Below are 22,566 nucleotides of genomic sequence, written 5' to 3' on the forward strand. Positions count from 1 at the left end.
AGTTGAAATCAGCATGAAAATGATGTCCCATCACAGGACTTCTAGTATAAGTGTACGATGGGAAATTCCGTTTAGTTTGGAGAAATATAATGACGTAGGGTGCATTTCCCCCCCCACATTCTAACGACCGAATAGTCTGGGGGTTTATGCTTTTTCCCTAAAGCCTTCAAAGTACTAATAAAAATGCTTATTTACTATACAATACATCCATATTGATTTACATATTTCTTTACAGTTGAAGCTGTAACAAAGCGTTCAACATGGACATTATCATATACAGGAAATAAAGCAGCCACAAAGATAGTAGATAGCACCAGTTTGAAAAGAAATCATGTCATTGTTTACATACAATTTAAATCAAGTACTTGTGTGTCTCTATGTACACACACACATACACAAAAGCACTTAAATTGTTTTTTTGTGTGAATGACTCGACAAAAACGTAGCAAGCTAAGAAACTTTGGAAAATCTAATTTTACTTTTGAGACATTTGATTGGAAAATTGTTTTTATTTTGACATCAAAAAACGAAAATAGTTTTATTGTAAGACGCACGTTATGTTGATACAGACACTCCCCTACTTACTAATATTAAAGTTACGAACAACAGTTCACACGAACATTTTTTTTTGTAGTAACATGTGGTATTCTCTCCAGTTCTTCATATTTTATTAAATTATTATTTTTCACCAATACAGATTACTTATACACGCCTTAAACATACTTATATAAACTTTAAACCTATTTATATAAGCCATAACCGTACATTCCATACAAAATATAGCACTTTATCAAACAAATTCACCTTAAGAACGACTGTTCAGAACGTATCTCGTTTGTAAATTGGGGAAATTTCCGCAATGTCTGTATTAAGGCGTAGATTGAATTTTCCGTCAAGGTTAGCATCACATTTTTTATGTTTCTCCAGAGCTTGCTGTTGACTGCAACCATACATTGGACACATTAAAAAAAAGGCAAAACTGCACTAGTTGACAACTGTACCATCTGGCACTTCACTACTACTAGTATCTGCATGTCAACTAGTTGCATAAGTCAAATGAAGACACGAGGCCTTGGCTGTAGTTTCCTAGCATGTGTGTTCTCTCACATTTCTATTCGTGGCTACAGATGCTTGATCAGAAGGAGATCCGGGCTGTGAACGCACGGTTACGTAAGCGTCACTCCGTAACATGAACGTGCTGGGCCTTCTGCACCGGCCACGCCATTCTGCCGCTAATCCAACAAGACAATCCGACACATTTTCCACAGGAAAAAATACTTTATTAATACACTTATATCATGTATATCAACATTTATAGACAAAATATGTACAAACAGCAAACATCTTTCACATAGGTCCCAAAATATAAAATCTCAAGTACCTCTCTCTATTAGAAAACTAGTCATCTGTTGAAACGTTTACATTCACTTCTCTTTTTTTTTCCCCCTCACCGCTACCTTCTGGGATTCAAATGAGTTACAGAGCATAAACATCTGAGCGTTCTCAGCTTTTTCACAAGTAAAAAGGCAACAGCAAGAACAAACGCCAGGTTTGACTTGAGCGGAAACAGATGTTAAGTATGCAGACCAGGTCCAGCACTGTGCTACAGTATGTACACACTCCGGAGTACGCAAGCCTCGCGCACTACTTTCTTCGTCCTAGAGTGCGTGAACAGGTATCAAAAATAGAAATGTACAAGAAGTTTATCCACAATAATTACATTAAAATCCATATCGGATGTGAATGAACGACTTTTTGCATTCAGAACGGTCATTATGGTGTAGGTACTTTTTCTTTTTTTTATATATAAGTGATACTGCTGGCGGTGACAGACGATAGGCAATAAACTTTGGATGAAATCGTAACATTTTGGTGCGATGGGTTGTACAAAAAAAAATGGCAAAGCTCCAAGTGAAATGCGCCAGTGTTGTCAACATTTTTTTTGACTCGAACAGCAGCATCTGAAACATCTTTACATTCAAACTTGTGTGTGTGTGTGTGTGAGTGTGTGTGTGTGTGTGTGTGTGTGTGTGTGTGTGTGTGTGTGTGTGTGTGTGTGTGTGTGTGTGTGTGTGTGTGTGTGTGTGTGTGTGTGTGTCGGGCAGGTCCACTTGCACTTAAACATTCATTCATTCATCATCCACGCGTGGACCATTTTCATCTCTCGCGAATGAATCCCAAGGTGAGAAGCAAAGTCAGGAAATGACTTGCTGGACTACAGGACGGCCTTCCTAATGGAGCCACTCGGCGGCCATTTTGTCTCAGTCTTTGGTTTCCAGGTTGAGGGGCGGTACCTGCTTTAGTGCCTGTAGGAGTGCCGGGGAGTCCATAGGGGTCTGTGACATGGCAGGCGCTGGAGAACCTCCCCTTGGAGACATGACCATCTGCGGCGGTCTCTCGCCGGGGACGGCGGGGTAGAGCAAGGGCATGGCTCCCGGGTACCAGCATTTCTCCAGCATCGGCAGGTAGGTGGCGGCGGTAGGGGGGATGAGGTAGAAGGGCATGCAGAGCGGGTGGGGCGGAGGCGGGTGGTTGGGGGACACGCTCATGTAGCTCTCGTAACCGCTGGAGGAGGACGACGCCGAGGATTCGCCGCCCGAGAGCATTTCATCCTCGGACGACTCCGCCCGGGCGCGTTTGTGCCTGGGTTCGTCGTCTTCCCGCTTGACGTCGGAATTCTGCCTCTCGGCCGCGCTGCGCTTGAGCGGCTTGCCCTCCTGGCCGTAGTACTCGGGATGCCTCTGCGTGGCGCCGCACTCGATCTTCTCCAGCTCTCCTCCATAGCCGCTGTCTGTGTCAGTATCACTGCCGCTTTGCTCGCCGTTGGGCGCGGCGTGCGCCCGCTGGATGACCGGCACCCTCCCGTAGCCCTCGCTAGGCTTAGCGGGTAAGCTCGCGGGTGTCTCCTTGTGGCTTTGGTGCTGGTTGTAGGTGGGCATTTCCTCGGGTGGAGGACTGAGGGGGGAGCGGGGCCGTTTTGGACTTTGGAGCACGTCAGTGGCTAACTTGTGAAGGTGGTTGATGACGTGCGAGGGCGCGAAGTTGCCGTCGCTCTCGTGAGTGGCCAGATATTGAAGCATCTCCTTGGCGCACATGTGGAAACCAGAACGGAACATCTCCTCCGACTTCTCTTGGCTGACCAGGGGTTGCTCTACAAGCACAGTGAGAAGCCATCTTTGTTAGACCTTCCTCAAATGGATGCTGGATGATTGAAATCGGTGGGTGAAGTGCGGCATGTACTTTTATTGGATTTCGTTTTTCGGGACAATTTATTTGTCTTATCACATACTCTACACTTTGATTTAAAGGACAACTGACGTCACTTTTTTGTTTCTTAACTAACATCAGAAAAACGTTTTATAGCATCTAAAATACTCAAAACATGCAGTATGATATTTTTCGTCAAATGCAAAACACCAATAAAAATGACTTAAAGTGTCCAAAATCTGCAAAAAAATTGAGCTGCGAATTGGGCATTTTCAGAAAGTCCCGCCCCCAGTTCGTGACATCACGCCAAGACGTCTTGCATTGCTGGAGAATCAAAACAATGGCTTCAGAGTCGGAGAATATGCTTTCTTGTTACACATTATGAATATGATTCACATAGTTCTGAAGAGGAAAGCATACATGTTTGCAATCGATTAAAGAATTTATTCCGTGCCATTTTGAGGCAACATTGGGGGGAAATGTCTCATCGAAAAAGAGGCACAAAATGGCGACCTCCTGTGTCCACCTCTGTTTCCACAGGCTGATAAATTCCTTATATGGAGCTTGGACGCCCTCATTTGGCGGCTTTTGGGTGCAACACGAGGTCCCCAGACCAAACAAGTATAGCAAAATACATTGACGTGATGGAAGGACCGCTACAAAGCGTCTTTTTTTCGGTCAGGGGCGTTCCTTTCGTGACGTCACGTACGGACTCGTCACCAACTCAAAAACAAGACTTCCTGAATATTCAGCGAGTCTTAAAACGAAAAATATAGCTATATGCGGTGGAATCTTTTTAAAATACGCTCAGTCATTTGAAGCCATTTTACAAATTATGGACACAACTTGTCCGGAGACGTCGGTTGTCCTTTAAGCATAATGTCAAATATTTCATTTTGTCACTTTGCAGTACTTTGAGACCAAAAGTCCAAATTGTCACCAAAGGGCCACAGGGTTGTGTCACCTGACTAGCAAATGGCGGCGTTGCTAAGATGCAATGTGCCATTAAATAGTGTGTGTTATGCAAATAAGGTTGGACCATTATCCTCTAATGAATTTTACTAAAAAAAACTGTCCTATTATCTAATAGACTGTTTTCTGTCCCCGAAAATACATGTGGATTCCTCACTTTAACGGAAGATAATAATAGTACACTAATTTAACTCATTCACTGCTATCCCCAAATGTATCCGGGAATTGAAAATATGACGTGGAGCGCCATTCCCGTTTTTTTCTTGGGTTTTGGTTTTTCATGCGGGGTTGCCAATAAAGCGCTGGTGAGACCTCTGGCAGTGTTTTTCCCTTGCAGCATTTGCCTTTTGTACAGCCGCCCCCATTTCAAGATCAAATGACTCCAGACCCATATAACTTAGGATTTAACTATTATTTTTCTGATGAAAGAAGAGAGTCAAACGTGCCAGGGTTTTTGTCATTTTCACTCAAATTCCAGGACCCACAGAATATTGAGTTTGAGCACTACATAAATAGTCAATGCAGTTTATGAAACCTTCCACTCTCTTCTTTCATCAGAAAAAAATGAGTTAATTCCTAAATTATATAGGTCTGAAGTTATCTGAGCTTGAAATGGGGGCAGCTATACAAAAGGCAAATTCTGCCCCCTCGTGGGAGGGAAAAACATTGTCAGAGGTGTGAAACCAAAACCCGAACAAATTTGGGAATGGCGCTCCATGTCATGCTTTACAATTGCCGAATAAATTCAGCAATGGCACTTTATAAAATTATTCAATGTAATAAAATAGCTGTTTCATAAGATACATAAAGGCTTTCAGTTTTGTAGCGATAAGATTTGCATGAAACCAAATTTTTACAAGTAGTTATGACTTGTGGTATTATTAAACTGGGCGTTTGGGTATTGCACACTCACATTTTGTTGCATGCACCCCTTTTGAGAAAAACTCAGTGAAAAAAAGGGCCACAAATGGCCCCCGAGCCATAGTTTGGAAGTACGTGTGCTTGAGCTTTTAATTTTTTTTCCCCCTTACATATCAATGCAAATATTGCCAACGTTTTTTAAATCCTTGTTTTTTTTTGGTTGTTATTTGAAATGCAGTTTTGTTAACAAAAATGAAAATAAATGCAGTTTACTGACCGATATGCATGCCACTCTGAAGGGCGAGGATCTTCTGCTGCTGCTGCTCTAGAAGAGTGCTCAGCGTCTTCATATGCTTGAGTGTCAGCTCCAAAACCACGGCCTTCTCCAAATGGCCCAAAGTCTGCGGGAGACGCCACGGCACACCATGTCAAAATATTTTGCAAAGATGGTTTATATGTGATGACGTGTTCCTAAAATGTAGGGGAGAAGTGACGCAAAATCCGCGTGAAATTACAGTAAAGTCTCGTTATATCGATATTCAAGGGAGTCTGAAAAATATCGATATATCCGATATCAATATAACGAGACTTTCCTGTATTTCGAATTGAACTAGAAGGCCTATTCTCTGTTGTTCCTATTGAATTCAAAGGCAGAGCCGATGTAATACGGATGGCGGCCCACTAGATGGCGCCTTAACAGAATGAAGCTCATTACTAATCGTAGGCTCGGATTTATAAAAAAAAAACACACACACTTACCGTAAGTTTTAGGTGCTCCGGCAACAAATCTTTCAACTGGGCAATGCATTCGTTTATCCGATCACGTCTCTTTTTTTCAATTAGTCTATGAGGCAGCTTGTAGGTCTCCTAGGAAAAAAAAAACGTCACAAAAGTCAGCGGGTTGTTCTCGCCACCCCCCACCCCCAAAGATTCATGAGTAGTTATGTCATAGCGGGAATTGGGTCAAGCTTTTATCGCACGACAGGACACGACTGCTGCCAGACCTGTTTCTCCCACGCCCTTCAAAGTAACGCTACGCTATTCTTATTGTGCGATTGCTTTCCAGTAATAAAACATAACGATGAATAAAAACATACCTTGCTCTCCTCTCCTCTTTTCATTCCTCGCCTGGGTTTATACGCGTACATCGGGAAATCCATACTGCAGAAATAAATATTTATCGGAATGTGCACTGAAGTGAGATGATAGTTTTTCTTTTTTGTTACTTACCCGTGCATGTCTGCTAGATCACCCTTGGACAGAGGAGGAGGTTGCGCGCTTGGGATTCGCTCCATTTTCTTGACGCTTTTTACTTATAAATGAGATTCAGCGGAGGACGAAAAAATCAGGCGGCAAGTTTACTCCTTAAAATAAACGTCAATTCGGTCATTCAAAGCGGGTGATATATTTAAATATAAATATATATTTTTTTTTAAAGCCGATCGTTGATAAGTGTCAGTGCGGCTCTTCCACGCCGAGTGCGTAGCAAGAGGGAGTTCGGGCTGAAGGGATCCGCGAGAGAACTAAACCCTGTCCGCTTGTCCGCTCAGCCTGACCCAGCTCTGTCACATGAAGCTCACGTGTCAAGCGGCGCTGTCTTCTCGCCCAAAGCCACGCCCACTAAATAAGAAGCAAGCGCCTGAGTGGGCGGAGAGCGTTGACGTCAATGGACTGGGCGTGGCGAAGCCGATCCCGTGTACCGCCATGCTGAAGTGTGTGGAAACAAGGCAGGGATAACCACGACGAACGAAACGTGCTGGCGGGCGGCAAACTCGCTATTCCACTATTTTTTTGGTGACTTGATTTAAAAACTAGTGGGGCGTGGTGAGGGAAGCCACATATAAAAAAACATAACTGACGGGAAACCCAAATCTAACAACAACACGGTATGTTTTTAAACTCAAGTTTTAAGTGAAACGGGAGAACTCTGTGAACTCCCAATTCCACTTCGTCTCTAAAACGCAACATCAGCGGGATCTTTTATCCTCCTTATCAAATGAAAGGGCTCCCACCTACCGTGCAGGCACGTGCACCCGTGCGTGGACGAGTGTGTTTGTGTTGTCATGAGGCGGTGCGTGGCGCCTGTCACGTTGGTCTCATGGCGCAAACAGAGCAAGGCTGAGCACATTCAGCACACGGCGGCGCCTGCTTTCAGGCTCCCGGACATAATTTATGTACCCCCTCCCCACGTCCTCCCCACAGGTGGCCATCATGATCACGCGTGTGCACATGAGGTTTCTCGTCAGTAGGCTATTCAACAGCAGCACTAAATTGCTGTCACGTTATCTCACTAATGCGGCAGCCTCGAAGCACCATTAGCATATACATACATACATACATACATACATACATACATACATACATACATACATACATACATACATACATACATACATACATACATACATACATACATACATACATACATACATACATATACATACATACATACATACATACATACATACATACATACATACATACATACATACATACATACATACATACATACATACATACATACATACATACATACATACATACATACATACATACATACATACATACATACATACATACATACATACATACATACATACATACATACATACATACATACATACATACATACATACATACATACATACATACATACATACATACATACATATACATACATACATACATACATACATACATACATACATACATACATACATACATACATACATACATACATACATACATACATACATACATACATACATACATACATACATACATACATACATACATACATACATACATACATACATACATACATACATACATACATACATACATACATACATACATACATACATACATACATACATACATACATACATACATACATACATACATACATACATACATACATACATACATACATACATACATACATACATACATACATACATACATACATACATACATACATACATACATACATACATACATACATACATACATACATACATACATACATACATACATACATACATACATACATACATACATACATACATACATACATACATACATACATACATACATACATACATACATACATACATACATACATACATACATACATACATACATACATACATACATACATACATACATACATACATACATACATACATACATACATACATACATACATACATACATACATACATACATACATACATACATACATACATACATACATACATACATACATACATACATACATACATACATACATACATACATACATACATACATACATACATACATACATACATACATACATACATACATACATACATACATACATACATACATACATACATACATACATACATACATACATACATACATACATACATACATACATACATACATACATACATACATACATACATACATACATACATACATACATACATACATACATACATACATACATACATACATACATACATACATACATACATACATACATACATACATACATACATACATACATACATACATACATACATACATACATACATACATACATACATACATACATACATACATACATACATACATACATACATACATACATACATACATACATACATACATACATACATACATACATACATACATACATACATACATACATACATACATACATACATACATACATACATACATACATACATACATACATACATACATACATACATACATACATACATACATACATACATACATACATACATACATACATACATACATACATACATACATACATACATACATACATACATACATACATACATACATACATACATACATACATACATACATACATACATACATACATACATACATACATACATACATACATACATACATACATACATACATACATACATACATACATACATACATACACACATACATACACATTAGTCTGCTACGGGAAATATAATACTATTTCCCTTGAACGACCAGAAAATAATTTATCAAGATCAAATGTTATCTTTGACAATCTATCTATATCAGTAACATATAATTTAATTGAATATACTACATAATTATTATCCGTGTTTTATTGGACACACCATGTAACTATTCATACTCCAGCGTGGGAAAAGTACAGTACTGTACGTGAACCCATTCACTAATGACTCCTCCCTCTAAGAGCACATCCGGAGTCGGGAGGCAGTCAACCTAAAGTCCAATCAAACTAATGAGATTGGAGGTCTTAGTTAAAGCTGCTATGACATGTAAAAACACACATCAGGTTGGATTTTTCTATTTCGAAGAAGCATTGACTGATGTGAACGATGCCACACACTAAGACAGTCTGAGTTTCTCTATGAATGGAAGAAGTTCAGTGGTGTTGTTGTACTCTTGTCCTAAGAAGATGACTCTATCCATCCATCCATCCATCCATCCATCCATCCATCCATCCATCCATCCATCCATCCATCCATCCATCCATCCATCCATCCATCCATCCATCCATCCATCCACCCATCCAAGAGTGTCAGCTAAGGACTTATTGGATTCTCTGAAACCCTTTTAAAACACTGTTGGCAAACCCATGACAAGAAGAACATTAAACAAGAATTAATGTCATTGCATGATATGTTTGCAAGGAACACACAACACTATGTGTGGAGAGAAACCAACGTCAAAACCTCATCGAGTATGGTGGAATGGTTCGGAACTGCAATACTACCCCAGGGCTTGGACGAATTGCTAACGCTGGCAGAAAAATGAATTCCCAAGTTTATCAAGTCATCTTGCATGGCAAGTGAAGGTGATTTGTCTGCCAATTGAAGTTATACTGCATTTGGCTGACAGAAGAGGACAATGACGCAAAAGGACGCAAATTAACAACTCAATGTCTAGAACAGAAGAAATACGCCATCTAAAGTGTAAGACTCCGAATGTCAATCAGAGTGGATTGCAATGGCATGCTCTCAAGAAAGCAATTCATACCAGACATCCCATGAATATTGCTAAAAACTTGGTTCAAACTGTTGTGCAGGACTGATTTGCAAGTACCGTACAGGAAACTTTTGATTCAATCAAATGAGGTAGAACCAGTTGTCAAAAGTTACAAACTGGCTGTGCCTCCTTTCCAAATAGAAACGCTTCCACATTGTACTGTCCCCTTTATGAGTTGTGTTCAGTAATAGCGCGGTTACATAATTATTTGTGTGCTATTTGTTAATTCATTCACTACCAGACGTGAAAAAAAAATGTGTCCACTCCAGTGCCAGGGTTTTTGTCATTGTCACTTGAATTCCAGGACCCACAGAATGTCGAGTTTGAGGACTGCATAAACATTCAATGCAGCGCAAAAAAGCTTACACTCTGTTCTTTGGTCAGACAGGAGTTAATTCATACATTATATGGGTCTGGAGTTATATGAGCTTGAAATGGGGGCGGCTGTCAAAAAAAAAAAACAATGCAAGACATACATATTGGTTTGTATAGGGCTTTAAAAACAGCTGAATCGAAAACAAAGCGCTAACATGGAAAAAGAGAAATGATGCCCCCTTGTGGAAGGGAAAACATTGCCTGAGGCCATGGCCAGCACTTTATCGGCACCCAAGTATGAAAAAGAAAACCTGAACAAATTCAGGAATAGCGCTCGACATCATATTTTCAATTCCTGTATAAATTCATGAAAGGCAGTGAATTGAGTTAAAGAAAAACAAAGTTTTTCTATTGAGACGTGGATGATGATCGAATCAGAATTTTACACCTTTTTTTTACAGTCTATTTGAAGTGGTTAAACAATCCGCGCAAGAAGCCACCACCAATAGGCAATTCTGTAATCTGTAACACTTATTTCCCGATGCTAAAAAAAAAAGTTTATTTAATTATCGGTGATCTCATACTGTGCACAATTGCTTTATTTAAAAAAAGAACATTTCACGGAGTGTTTTATGTGCTTGTTTATTTAAATAAACCCAAACAAATGTACAATACAGAAACAAACCACTTCTTAGAAAATGTTTTGGTTAAGCAGCACTCCAAAATTCCTCTTAGCTAACCTCGCATCAAAATCACATTCAGTCTTCTGGGGCGATCAACAAGTGTCCAAAAAAATTAAAATAAAAGATGGTATAGATGAGTGTGCGGGATAAAATTAATTTGACGGGGGCTAATTATATATGTGCAAAGGATAAAATAGATCCAAACAAACGTCGCTACATATTTTGGGGAAGAATAAGCATTTAGCTTATCCTACATTGAGCACAGCAACAGTGCGGAAGTTACATGACTTACAAGTTTTAAAGGACAACCAACGTCACTTTTTTGTTTTTTCACTGACATCAGAAAAACGTTTTATAGCATCTAAAATACTCAAAACACACAGTATGATATTTTTAGTCAAATGCAAAACGGCAATAAAAATGACTTAAAGTGTCCAAAATCTGCAAAAAATTGAGCTGCGAATTGGGCATTTTCAGAAAGTCCCGCCTCCAGTTCATGACGTCACGCCAAGACGTCTTGCATTGCTAGTGAATCAAAACAATGGCTTCAGATTCTGAGAATATGCTTTCTTGTTACACATCCAGTTATGAATATGATTCAAATAGTTCTGAAGAGGAAAGCATACATGTTTGCAATCGATTAAAGAATTTATTTGTGCCATTCTGAGGCAACATTGGGGGAAAATCTCTCACCCAAAAAAGAGGCACAAAATGGCGAACCTCCTGTGGCCACCTCTGTTTCCACAGGCTGATAAATTCCTTATATGGCGCTTGGACCCCCTCTTCTGGCGGCTTTTGGTGCAACACAAGGTCCCCAGACCAAACAAGTCCAGCAAAATACATTGACGTGATGGAAGGACCGCTACAATGCGTCTTTTTTACAGTCAAGGGCGGTCCTTTAGTGACGTCACGTACTGACTCGTCACCAACTCAAAAAGCAAGACTTCCTGAATATTCAGCACGAGTCTTAAAATGTAAAATATACCTATATGCCGTGGAATCTTTGTAAAATACGCTAAGTAGAAGTCATTTGAAGCCATTTTACAAATTATGGACACAACTTGTCCGGAGACGTCGGTTGTCCTTTAAGAGCACTGCAGTCAATAATCTTATTAAACTAGCCCGGAGGGAATTGATCAACAAAAAAAGTTTAGCATGTGTATTCACTCAGTAAAAAAAGGCAGTAAACTCTGTGATTTCATTTTTTGTTTAAAAAAAATGATTGTACAAACAATTATAAATATAAAAGTTGATCCCAAATCCCAAAACATGTTTTTTCCGAGACAGGCATGTTGTGAAGTTCACTTATCGCTGTACATTAACATGCATGTGAAGTTTAACCAAACGTGTGAATCAGCAAAATCATAACCCGAGTTTGCTGGTGGGGGAGGAAAAACTCCAATAGAAGGTCACATGAAAGGGACTGTCCCTTAGCGACAACATGCTAGTAGAATCCCAAAGGGCAGTCAAGCTAAAATCCGTGTTTTCATCACTTAAACCAAACATGGTTTGCTTCCCAGGTTCTGAGGCACTTGATGGACATGAAACACACTCCCCAGACAACGAGTAAAATACTCCGATAAGCTTCGCTTCACATTTGCATTGTACTTAAAACCAAGAGTACCCGATGAAGTCATACAATCATTGTACTTCCTCAACTTTAATGCACACTGCTCAACGGCGCATTTTGGTCTTTCTTTGGAAGAAATGAAAAATCGAAAGTACTATATATATATAAAAAAGAACCTCAAGCTGGTTGCTGGGGGTTGACGTTCATGTTATGCGGGTGACCAAGCAGACCAATTCTCTGCTTCTGCTTCCTTTGCTCCGTCATCTGCACAGAAAAAAAGCATTTTAAAAGTGTGAACGGGCATTACAATATGGAGGTTAGATGCTGAGGATGAACAGTGTCAGCCATTATACTGTATTTGTTGAAGCCCTTGATGACCCTTTATCATATGATATAATAGAGCAAGGGTCGGGAACCTATGGCTCGCGAGCCATATATGGCTCTTTTGATGATTGCATATGGCTCGCCGAAAAAACTAAATACATATTCTCGCTTTTTCGCTGTTTATTTCCTGTTGGGCTGCAGTTGGTGGAAAGCGCAATTTTGATTGGATGACACTGACCTAGGTTGGCGGAAAGCGCAATTTTGATTGGATGATATTGGCCGTCAAGTTGAAAAAGGTAAATGCCCCTTTAAATGAGCTCAACGAGTGCACTTCAGCTTGAATGCACCGGAGGATTCGCCGTTGTGGAGAGAAAAGGTTCTGATTCTAATTTGCAATGAAACAATACCATCAATGAAACAGTCGAATTCTACCGGCGTGTTCTACCGGAGACAAAATCCTTGTGTGTTCTACATACTTGGCAATAAAGATGATTCTGATTCTGAATATCAGTGACAATTTAAGCCCCATGTTAACGTTAGCATCAATATACTTCTGCGAGAAGTATATTGCAGATAGCAAGTGTGGAAGCTAATGAGCCATGTGCAGGCTAGCTAGCAGTAACTTCGCCTATGGAACCGCCAAGTTGACTTTCATTCCGATCGTTTGGCTGGATTTTTACCAATCACGAGGAACGGAAAAGCATTCATGTTAACGGTGAGTACTATCACAAAGTTATTTTAAATAATACATTCTGACATTTTGTTGAAAAGTGGCCGCGTGTGCGTGCGTGTTTGCATGCTCGTGTGTGTGCGCGCGCACGTGTGTGTGGTTCTCACTGAAAAAACATTTCTAATGTGAACACGTGGAACTTTATTTTGCATTCCAAATTACTGTTTACTCATTTTCTACCTGTTCCTTGAGCTCAGTCAATTGTCCGGATAGGTTGCCCACCAGCCTCATGGTGGACTCCAACTTCTCCTGCAGACTCCTGATTTCGTTCTGCTCGCCCTCTGCGTCACTGCTCACCAAAGACATGGCGCGCATCCTTGGAAACCAGTCGAGGTTGTGCTCCTTTTCAAAATATACATAATTTAATAATAATAATAATAATAATAATAATAATAATAATAAATAAAAATAATAATTTTGTTTCAATAGTCACAGGTTACTTCATTAAGTGCACCTGGAGAAAAACACAATTAACCTGTGCCGGCACAAATAAGCAAAAGAATAAATGAATAAATAAATAAATAAATAAATAGAAAGATGAATGAATGAATACATAAATAAATAAACAAATAGAACGATGAATAAATAAATAAATACATAAATAAAAAGATAAATAAAAAGATACATAAATAAATAAATAGAAAGACAAATAAAAAATAAACATTGAAAAATAAATAACCCAACAAATAAATAAATGGAAAAATAAATAAATAGAAAATAAATAAATAGAAAGACAAATAAAAAATAAACATTGAAAAATAAATAACCCAACAAATAAATAAATGGAAAAATAAATAAATAGAAAATAAATAAATAGAAAGACAAATAAAAAATAAACATTGAAAAATAAATAACCCAACAAATAAATAAATGGAAAAATAAATAAATAGAAAATAAATGAATTGAAAAATAAATAGAAAAATAAAAAAATAAATGAATACAAAAATAGAAAAATAAATACATACACGGGAAAAATAAATAGAAAAATAATCAAATGCATAAATAATTAAATACATAAATGCAGACATAAATAATAAATAGATAAATAATACATGGATAATAGATAATAGAATCAACTTTAAAATTCTTCTTTATACATTTAAAGCTATCCATAACCTTGCCCCCCCATACCTATCTGACTTTCTTCAAATTTCTATTCCCTCTCGTTCCCTCAGATCCTCTTCCTCCCTCCACCTCTGTGCGCCCCCGCCTGCCTGTCTCAGCACGATGGGGGACAGAGCTTTCAGCTGCTCTGCCCCCAAACTCTGGAACTCACTTCCTCCTAACATTTGTAACGTCGATTCTCTTCCCACCTTCAAATACCATCTCAAAATCCACCTATTTAAATTGCATTTTCTGTGTAGCTCTTTCTCTTGTTTCTATTTATGATTGTTCTATTTATAATAATTATTTATTGTATTCTATTTGTGATTGTATTTTATTTATTATAGTACATATGCTTGTCGATGACTGTAAAGTGTCCTTGAGCGCTTTGAAAGGCGCTTCAAATAAAATGTATTATTATGATAATGGATGGATGGAGGGATAGATGGATAGATGTAAAATTGTATTTCATTACAATAAGAGCTGTTTCCACCTCAAATTCTGGCTTCACGCGCTTGCATTATTTTTGCGATCTTCCAACAATACAATAACAACAGGAAACACCCAAGACGTCAAACTGCTATTTGTGTACAAGCAGCCGTGGCGTACAAATACACACTGTGGGAATCTGCATTCATCCATGTCGATCATTTTATGGAAACATATGGCAGCCTTCAAGCATTGAGACAGCCTTGGCACACGACGCAGCCTGTCCTAGTTTATTTTAGGAAGTGAATGTGTGGTTTGCGGGAGTGTCTGCTATTTAAGTTGGTTTACCTTGATCATCTCAGCCACGTAACTCTCGGGGCCCGTGTACTCAGTCGAATCTTTGACTTTCACCAACACGATGAAGAAGAGGTAATGCCACATGTTGTGCTCCTCTTTAATATGTTCCTCAAACGTCACCGTCTTGTTGTCAAATTTGTCTCTCTCCAAGCCTGTAGAGGAGGACAATAAAGTTAGGAACCAACTAAACCACAGGTGTCAAAGTCAAGGCCCGGGGGCTAAATCTGGCCCGCCGCGTCATTTTATTCGGCCCGCGAAAGCAAATGAAACGCGTGAAATTCTATGACGCAATACATATGCACCTAAAAGCTAGCAACGACTCATTTGACGACAATGAGGTTAAAATCTTAGCAAAGGAAAATACAGTAAAGTCTCGTTATATCGATATCGGATATATCGATAGTCCCGGTTATATCGATACTATTTCTATGCACGCACGGAGAAAATTGCATGCAAACAGGGTTGGATATATCGATAGTCCCGGTTATATCGATATTTTTTCGGACTCCCTTGAATATCGATATAACGAGACTTTACTGTATATGGTTTAAAAGGGGAGTGAAATAATCTATTTTTATACAACAGCAAAACCCTTCACTAAATCACCATGGTGGTGTGAGGTTTAATTTGGATCGTGCTTATAACACACTTCAGAGTTTGTTACCACATAGGCTTAGTTATGCTGATAAGGTGATACCAGAGCAATCAGGCCAGTCGTAGACATTAATCATTCAGGACAATATAAGTAATCAGTGTAGCCTCAGGATATAGTCCTCTGCTCCCCCTATAACTTTGCTGCTGTGAAATGTAAATTTCTCCACTGCGAGACGAATAAAGGTACATCCATCCATCCAACCTTAGAGCAGGGACCTATCATAACAGAGGTCTGGCATTGCCACCTCTGGACAGTAGGGATATATATATATAGAGCCAGAGCTACCAGCAAAATTTTAGTTCGCTGACGAAGCCTCTTGGATGAGAAGCAAAACGTCCGACACTTTCAAAGAAGTACAGATGACAGCTGAAGAAACCTTTTCACCAAATTGTGGTATGTAAACCACAATAACAGACATTGTTTTTTTTACTTCAAATTTGACAAGTACTTTTGGCCCGCGGCAAAAATGAGTTTGACACCCGTGATCTAAATCATCTTAGGTCAATTTTATTGGATAACTGATTGTTTGAGTCAACTGCAAATTTACTTTCTTACATTCACTCAATCAAGAAGGAGTTGCAATAGCTCAATATATCTTCACATATAAGGTGTACCTGTGTATAAGGCGCAGGGTCAAAGAAAAACAAGGTTTTTGGATGCGCCTTATACAACCAGAAATTCCGGTAATTTATTTTTATGCCTTTTCAGAATCACGATTTTCAATCCCAGGTGCATATTTATACAGGAGATAAAGGGTTTGAAAATGGCTGGCATTTTGTCTAGTAGTTGTATAAATAAAAATTAAATTACCCGTTCTGCTCTTCATCATTAATTTGCATTTGAGGTTGTAGCAAAACATCATTTTTCAAGGAAACCCTGACTGTCGTCAGTGTTTAAATAACAAGAAAGTGACTATCACAAATGTGATAACACGCGACAGGATAAAATGTTTATAAAAAATGGCGACTGGATAAGAATAAGGATTGGATATGACCTAGTAACTCATTGCATTTTTCATTTTAGACAATCATTTTTTTGGGCAGTTTTATCCTTCCAAATGCGATAGAATAATTTGACAAACGGGACCGCTCTGTTCCGTCATGAAAGATTCATGTTTGGATGACTTTGTGTGGAGGAGAGTCCATCAAAAGGCCTTTGGGGGAATACGAAAATAAAGACACACTCAGAGCATGTAAATCTTCCATGTAAAGTGGATTTGTGAAATGAAGTAGTCGATTTCATCAGCACTTCCAATGACCCCCCCCCCCCTCCACACAAATATTCCAATGTGATCTCCATCCAAGATGAAAGATTTAAGGATCCAACATAACAACAAGAGTACCTCCACAGTTCAACTCATGTGATTTGACCCACTCCCAAATTTCCCTCTTGGTATGTTTGATCTCATTTTAGGTTTTTAATTTCAGAGTAAATATGTCACCCCCCCCCCCCCCTGCTCAAAAATAAAAATGCAGCTCCTTTTTCATTGGTTCTTGCAAAGGCTGACCCATGAAGGCTTTCTTCCAGCACCTCCATAATTGTCTCCATACCACTCTCACACATTCACAGGTTCACACACATACACGCAAGCTTGCTTCTTCGCGTCATATGTTTAATATAATAACGGACAGTCGTTGCTTTTTCAAATCTGCTTTATGAATCCAAAAAAAGGTTTTACAGATCAGCTTATTATCGGTCCCAAATAATCAGCGTGTGTTCAGGTCAGGCAGCCGCGGCGAATGTTAAGCATATGAAATGAGAACAGCGTTATGTCACCAAGGCAGCCATCAGCTCTGACTCACTCATGTTAAATAAGGCCAGGCCACAGGGGCAGCTGCCGTCTCTACGGTTTCCAGAGGAACGGCGCGGGAACAGGAGACGAAAGGGAGCCCATCGTTGCACTCTCAAGTGACTCTCAGTCATCCTATTTGGTTTCATAAGTCAGCAACGTCTTGCTCACAATCTCACATTTGATATTTGGGTCTGTTGCGTATGATTAATTGGCATTAAGAAACTCCTTGAGCATATGTTTTTTATACTTAAGAGTCAAGATACAGTATATTATTTGTTCAAAAGAAAGAAAGAAAATGTCTTTTTGAGTAAGGAGCCATTAGATACTCTTGGTTTCTGTTTTGTAAGACGGTTAAATGCTGTTAACCATGATTCTGGTTCCATATCAGCCTTCAATGTGAAGGATGACAGTTTTTTTTTGGTCAGCCATATTTTTTGTGTGTTTTTTTTCTATTTTTTTAATGGTGTGCCCCATTCATTTCTGGACTGCTTCACATTTATTAAAAAAAAAAAAACGTATTTAATTTTAAAAATAGTAATATGTTAAAGGCCTTCACATTGTAACTTGTTTTTCCAAGATGGCTGTTGCGAGTAGGAGACAAAGAAGAATTCAGAATTTGATAGGAAAATCCGGTAGACAAGTTGAACAATTGCCAAAGATATCCAAAATGGGTCAAGAGGGGCGAGACATCTTATCTCCCTTGCCTTTAGCCTTTATTTTGAGAATTAAGTGTGGACGATTGTGTTTTCTGTCTTTGTGTGCGCGCAAGTTTATCAGTGATAAATAGCTGAGGAGAAGTTTTAAAAGTGCCGCTTATCACAGACGGCAGCGCTCACGAAATGTAAGACTTGCTACGTATTTCAGTGTTGTTAAACTGCATTAATTATTAACAAGTTAGTGGGATAACTCCTTTCTGCACTTGCAGGACAATGAGCTACACAATCATATGACATTGGTACCTCTACTTATGAAATTAATTGGTTGTGGAAGAAATCTCTTACAGTTTTGTTAGTTGAGACGCGTTTTCCATGTAAATGCCCTAATCCGTTCCAAGGCCCCCAAATTACAAAGATAAATGTTTTATGAAGCACAAAAATGCATATATATATATATACATATATATTATATATTGCATATAAATTAACATTTTATAATATATATACACACATATATATATATATTAAAAAAAATACAAATGATGGTCAAGAAATTGACCATGCAACATTCAACCTCTCAATTAGGAGGGGGCGACCACCAGTGGAATTCGGACCACATTTTGAGAAATATTATCTCAGATGGCAACCGTTCACTCATTGATTTTGCAGGTGACAAATGCTTAAACCGTGACCCAGGAATCCACACTCTCTCGTCTCGCATGCTCCTGTCACTGGTTTCTCTTTCAATGTTTTGAATCACGTAGAGCGCATAAAGAGCTCGGTTTAAGTGGTCTCACCACATATGAAGCAGGTGGTCTTCAAGACTTCTTCTTTCTTCTGTTTTTCACTCCTCAGGTCAGCAAAGGTGTCGATGATGACACCAAAAATGAGGTTTAGGACGATGATGATGACCATGAAGAAGAACAACAGGTCGTATATCACTCTGGCAGCAAACAGTGGCTCCTGATGAAAAGACGAAAAGAGTGAAATGGGAGCAGTGGGTTGATGTTAATGCTGCAATTGATACGAATGGCTTTTGAAATGACGATCATGATCTCATTTTCTATCAAGATGGTATCTTCTGAGTGTATGACCCAAAGGTCAAACCTTTACATAAGCCTACACACGGAATGAGATTAAAACAAGGTTGACCTTGGTTGTTATGAATGCTGAAATACAAGAGCGAAGATGTAACCAGCCAGATGCAACAGATGGCGGGAAAGCCAGGTAATCTCTTCAAGACACACGACATGTTATTAGCCAAATGGTTCTGATCAACAAAATGCCTACTGTGCACCCCAAAGAAAACACATGCTGGCAAGAAAAAAAAACAGGCAGTAATATTTTGATTATTGCTATCATAGATGTAGTAATTAACACATGGATTAATGAGAAACACAGCCATCAGAGATAAAAAGTCGATAACCAAAAAAAGCTATTACTCTGATTTAGGGCAGTTATGAACTCTTGTAATCCTCAGCCACGATACTGTCCTGTTTTTCGTGTTTTGCAAAGCGGCGCTTAAGTCATTCACTACCATTCCAGGATTTACAGAAAAACTTATCCTGTGACTGTAAAGTAACATTGAGAGTTTTGGAAGGCCCTTATAAATGAAATGTATTATTCTTATTATTCTTATTCGGGAATCGAAAAGTGTGGCTTGGAGGGCCATTCCCGAACATTGTTCGGGTTTTGTATTTTCTTGCTGGGTGTGCTGATAATAATAATAATAATAATAATAATAATAATAATAATAATAATAATAATAATAATAATAATCAGCTGTTGTTAAAGCGCTATATAAGTCAATCTGTATGTATTGTATTGTATTTTGTACTGGCGCCCCCATTTCAAGCTCAGATAACTCCAGACCCTTATCACTTAAGAATTAACTCTTACTTTCCGATGAAAGAAGACAGTCTAATGTTTCTAACGCTGATTTGAATATTTAGGAAAAAATCCAAAAACTCAATATTCTGTGGGTCCTGCAATTTGAGTGACAATGACAAAAACCCTGGCACTGGAGTGGACATATTTTTCACATCGTCTATTTTGTATTTTATAAGTCAGCTTTCGCAGCTTCTTTTGAGTCTGAATTCAGCGCCAAGTGCGTGGTTCTACGTTAACAGCTGCAGAAAAATATGACCAACCCCCTGGCGTAGTTGACACCAGAACTGTTCCAGGGCCAACTCACATGACACACACATACACACACGTAAACTGCACACACCTCTTTAGAAGGCTTGCGGAGAACATCGCCTACACCCCCTCCGCTCCTCAAGCCGTGACTCAGAACAGTGACAATACACATGAGGAGAGAGTCACAGGTCCGCTCCATGTCGCTATCCTGCAAATCGTCACTGTCCACATCTGAGGAAGCACAAAAGAGGCCACAGAACGACCTGACAATTATTCCAACACAATAAGGCGGAAGAAGACTTTTTTATGTGTTGTAGGAGGAAACCTCGTCCGATTTAGTCCACTTTGTAAAAAAAATGCATCAGCAAATGTTGGCCGTGTGGAAAAAGCTGTCAAAGTGAGTTATGAAAAACAATATTTATCAATAAAATCAGACTGTAGAACTTAACAAAATTAAAGCTGTCTCTACAGCTGCTATGACATACAAACATTGATATTGACTTTATTTATTAGAGAAATACTGAATTCCGATTAGCGTTTAATCAGTTCTCCTCATGGCTGATTTGATATTTTGTTTAAATTAAAACCGTGTTTACATACAATATTGCGTTTCAAGGTGGGGAACAAGTCAAAACAAAAATGTTTTGTTCAACCACAATGTTTTAAGCAAATGCATTTTTGAATGGTTTATCTGTATTGATAAGACAGGTCAGGTAGATAAGGTTCGGGTCACGAACACAACTTGAATTTCAGCACATGGTCAAATGGTGATAGCGCACGAAAGACGCGTTTTGTTTTTGGCCCACTATTTTTTAATGATCAGGCAGTTCAGTGTTGGTTTGGAGCCACTTATGAGTTACAATAATTTAAAAAGGTTGTGCAACCAGCAGGAAGCACCCCTTATAATTTTTACATTTCTCATTTATTTATTTTAAAAGGACACCACTGCTCATTGCTAAGTTTCTTTTTGTTTTCGCTTACACGCAGCCCTGAATTCCACTAGCACATGCTCACACGTCAATGTCACATGAGTCAGTGAGGTCAAATGTGAAGCATCAGGGTCAAACGGCATGTGATGCGGATGTAGTCACGAGAAGGATCAATGACTGTTGTGCTACAAATCATACAAACGGCATCTGTTCTATTTTAATGACATCACGCAGCTTGCATTTTGCTTGCTTGTGACCATAACTCCTAAACACAAACTTCTTTCGACACCATTTCTCCATCTGCCACTCACATTGCATATTTCTTTCTAATTCATAAATTATGATTTGTGAATACCGTATTTTGCGGTGTATAAGGTGCACCGGAGTTTAAGGCGCACTCCTAATGATGTATTTTCAAACTTTTTCCATATGTAAGGCGCACCAGACGATAAGGTCCACCTTCAACAAATGAAAAAAGTTTTCTAAATGTAATATATAAATATATAAAAGTTTTCCAAACACAAGGCACACCACGTTATAAGACGCTACAGTAGAGGCTAAGGTTATGCGCTACTTCTTTTACAGGGGGAAATGGAGTCAGTGGCTGCTGACAGTAGTTGCCAGACCTGTTATGACTTCCCATATAAGGCGCAACCGGCGTATAAGGCACAGTCATCTTTTGAAAAAAAATAAAGGCTTTTGCATACGCTTTACACACTGTAAAATACGGTATTTTCAAAACCTTTTCCATATACAAGGCGCACCTTCAATGAATGAATAGTTTTCCAAATATATATCTAAAT

The 22,566-nt window shown here is 38.9% G+C and overlaps 2 protein-coding genes across 3 annotated transcripts in view; both read right to left on the reverse strand.

Annotated features, from left to right (window-relative positions):
* Positions 1-1,984: 1,984 nt before the first annotated feature.
* Positions 1,985-6,632, reverse strand: LOC148890257 (class E basic helix-loop-helix protein 40-like). The gene is made up of 5 exons (XM_089010691.1): positions 6,271-6,632; positions 6,138-6,201; positions 5,800-5,907; positions 5,318-5,441; positions 1,985-3,151 (listed from the first exon to the last, which is right to left on the reverse strand). The coding sequence occupies exons 1-5, from the start codon at positions 6,333-6,335 to the stop codon at positions 2,262-2,264; spliced, it is 1,251 nt and encodes a 416-aa protein (XP_088866817.1). The 5' UTR covers positions 6,336-6,632; the 3' UTR covers positions 1,985-2,261.
* Positions 6,633-11,021: 4,389 nt separating this feature from the next.
* Positions 11,022-22,566, reverse strand: part of LOC148890258 (inositol 1,4,5-trisphosphate-gated calcium channel ITPR1) — a 60,069-nt gene continuing 48,524 nt past the window's right edge. For both annotated transcript variants that reach the window (XM_089011091.1, XM_089011090.1), the window contains 5 exons: positions 20,926-21,065; positions 19,493-19,658; positions 15,584-15,744; positions 13,883-14,044; positions 11,022-12,912 (listed from right to left, as the gene is read on the reverse strand). In XM_089011091.1, coding sequence (XP_088867217.1) covers positions 12,826-12,912; positions 13,883-14,044; positions 15,584-15,744; positions 19,493-19,658; positions 20,926-21,065 — 716 coding nt within the window. In that variant the 3' untranslated portion in view covers positions 11,022-12,825. The remainder of the gene's footprint in view (positions 12,913-13,882; positions 14,045-15,583; positions 15,745-19,492; positions 19,659-20,925; positions 21,066-22,566) is intronic.

Source organism: Hippocampus bargibanti, linkage group LG12 (genome assembly GCF_051943395.1).
Source record: "Hippocampus bargibanti isolate YZ-2025 linkage group LG12, ASM5194339v1, whole genome shotgun sequence".
NCBI classification, from domain to species: domain Eukaryota; kingdom Metazoa; phylum Chordata; class Actinopteri; order Syngnathiformes; family Syngnathidae; genus Hippocampus; species Hippocampus bargibanti.